The 2,500-nt window shown below is 42.5% G+C and overlaps 1 protein-coding gene across 3 annotated transcripts in view; it reads left to right on the top strand.

Annotated features, from left to right (window-relative positions):
* The window catches only part of LOC308078149 (RPA-related protein RADX), a 31,552-nt gene that overhangs the window by 15,627 nt on the left and 13,425 nt on the right, over positions 1-2,500 (top strand). For 2 of the 3 annotated variants that reach the window (XM_080419264.1, XM_080419266.1), the window contains 2 exons: positions 143-309; positions 1,340-1,496. In XM_080419264.1, the coding sequence (XP_080275390.1) occupies positions 143-309; positions 1,340-1,496 (324 nt within the window). The remainder of the gene's footprint in view (positions 1-142; positions 310-1,339; positions 1,497-2,500) is intronic. The other variant, XM_080419265.1, reaches the window with a different exon arrangement.

Raw genomic sequence — 2,500 nt, 5'->3', positions numbered from 1 at the left:
TTAAGAGTTAGAGTGTGTGTGTGTGTGTGTGTGTGTGTGTGTGTGTGTGTGTGTGTGTGTGTGTGTGTGTTTTGTGTTTTGTGTTTTGTGTTTTGTGTTTATGTGTGTGTGTGTGTGTGTGTGTGTGTGTGTGTGTGTGTAGCAGTGTTGCCGGGGGTAACGGTTGCTGAGCTACAGAGGTCATTCGCCATTGGTCAGAGGGACGTTGCCAGGGGAACGGTCCAATGTCACATGATCGTACGCATCGTCAACAAGTCCCACCTGGTGCATTATGGGAAGGCAGAGCAGAACTGTGAATGCCCATATAAGGTCAGTGTGAATGACCATATAAGGTCATATAATGTTTCTCTGTAGCATAAATCCATTCCCCAAAGTTCGGTCACTCGCTCACTCTCCTCGCTTCCTCCACTCGCGCCTAAGCCCCGCCCCTGCGAGGAGCAGAGGATTATTTGCGAGGACGGAGTGGTCGAGTGGTTGCCGTCAAAGGATCGGACTGCACTCAGCGTCATTTCAAAGCGACGGAAAATTCCACGATCACTTATGACGTCTCAAACAGCTGGACCAGAGCCGTGGATGAAAATATAATGCATAGAATATGCAGGTATAGAATAATACAGAATATAAGAATAGACAATTCATCAATGTGGATGGCCACATTGTTATCTTTATAGTTAACATTTTGTGCAAAGCCATTTATTCCTGAAATAGTGAACGAAGCGCCAGGATGAGCAAACTTACATTTATGAATTAAATCCTGACCCGTCCCTCTTTTTGCTCGTACAGTCCCCAGACCCCCCCCCCCCCCGCAGCAGTCCCGCACGGCACTGCTGCTTATAACAGCCACCGTATATTACAGAGTATGTCTGACTCTGAATTACATCATTCATGCAGGGTGGCCATGCCGGTGTTTTCGGCATGGTTTCGGGTTTCAAGGATGTTTGTGTGGCCACATGTGGAGGAGGACCATGTATACGTCACGGGAGAAGGGAAAAAACTAAAAAAAACGTGTACACGTGATGAGGAGCTGTGGAGAGTGGTCGAGCGTACACTTGATGTACACTCGCTAAATGCGGAAGTAGAGAGCCTCCTCGGCTCCTCCACTCGCCTCCTCCAAGAAGCAACTGAATAATTGGACCCTGACTACTTCCGGTTTGGAGTCGGAGTGACCGAGTGGGAGTGAGCGAGTGGCCGAGATTTTCGGGTTTGGAATTTGGCTTGTGTGTGTCTATGCAGGGTGTGTAGTGGTGTGTAACAGTGTGTACATGTCTCTGTGTGTCTATGCAGGGTGTGTTGTGGTGTGTAACAGTGTGTACATGTCTCTGTGTGTGTGTCTATGCAGGGTGTGCTGGAGGTGTGTGACCACACAGGCAGTGTGTGTGTAGTGTTGTGGAACAGTGTGTGTACAGAATGGTTCTCTGCTGTCAGACCAGGCATGATGCTGAGACTCAGCCATTATAGGGTTAAACCCAGTTACCTGACCTCTGCCAGCAACATAGGTAATACACACACACACACACACACACACACACACACACACACACACACACACACACACACACACACACACACACACACACACACACACACACACACACACACACACACACACACACAAAATAAAATATACTTATATATACATTTGTTGTTTAACCAGTTGAACCTCAGCATATTCTGGGGGGAATGTTCGCCAAAAATAGCCGATCTACAAGCTCACAATGTGATGGATTTGTGAAATAAGAGCTTAACAATTTCTTTGGCTATTTAAAAATAGCAGATCTACAAGCACATAGGCAGCACGGCACCGAGTGCCGATCTACACACACCACTTTACCCAAATCCAGCTCAAGTGGAGTAAGGAGGTTTTGTCCTTCATTGATAAGAAACGTCTGATAATGTATCTCCAAGCTCACAATGCAAGACCACGTGAGAATGAATGCTCTGACGCTTCATGACATGCATATATAGGCCTACAATAATAATACAATATTCATGACATGCTTATATAGGCCTACAATAATAATAACATATTCATGACATGCTTATATAGGCCTACAATAATAATAACATATTCATGACATGCATATATAGGCCTACAATAATAATACAATATTCATGACATGCTTATATAGGCCTACAATAATAATAACATATTCATGACATGCTTATATAGGCCTACAATAATAATAACATATTCATGACATGCTTATATAGGCCTACAATAATAATAACATATTCATGACATGCTTATATAGGCCTACAATAATAATAACATATTCATGACATGCTTATATAGGCCTACAATAATAATAAAATATTCATGACATGCATATATAGGCCTACAATAATAATAAAATATTCATGACATGCATATATAGGCCTACAATAATAATAAAATATTCATGACATGCATATATAGGCCTACAATAATAATAAAATATTCATGACATGCATATATAGGCCTACAATAATAATAAAATATTCATGACATGCATATATAGGC

This window comes from Gymnoscopelus braueri (assembly GCF_963280865.1).
Source record: "Gymnoscopelus braueri genome assembly, chromosome: 22".
Lineage (NCBI taxonomy): Eukaryota > Metazoa > Chordata > Actinopteri > Myctophiformes > Myctophidae > Gymnoscopelus > Gymnoscopelus braueri.
The sequence above is the reverse complement of the archived record's forward strand: the minus strand, read 5'-3'. Positions and strand labels throughout refer to the sequence as shown.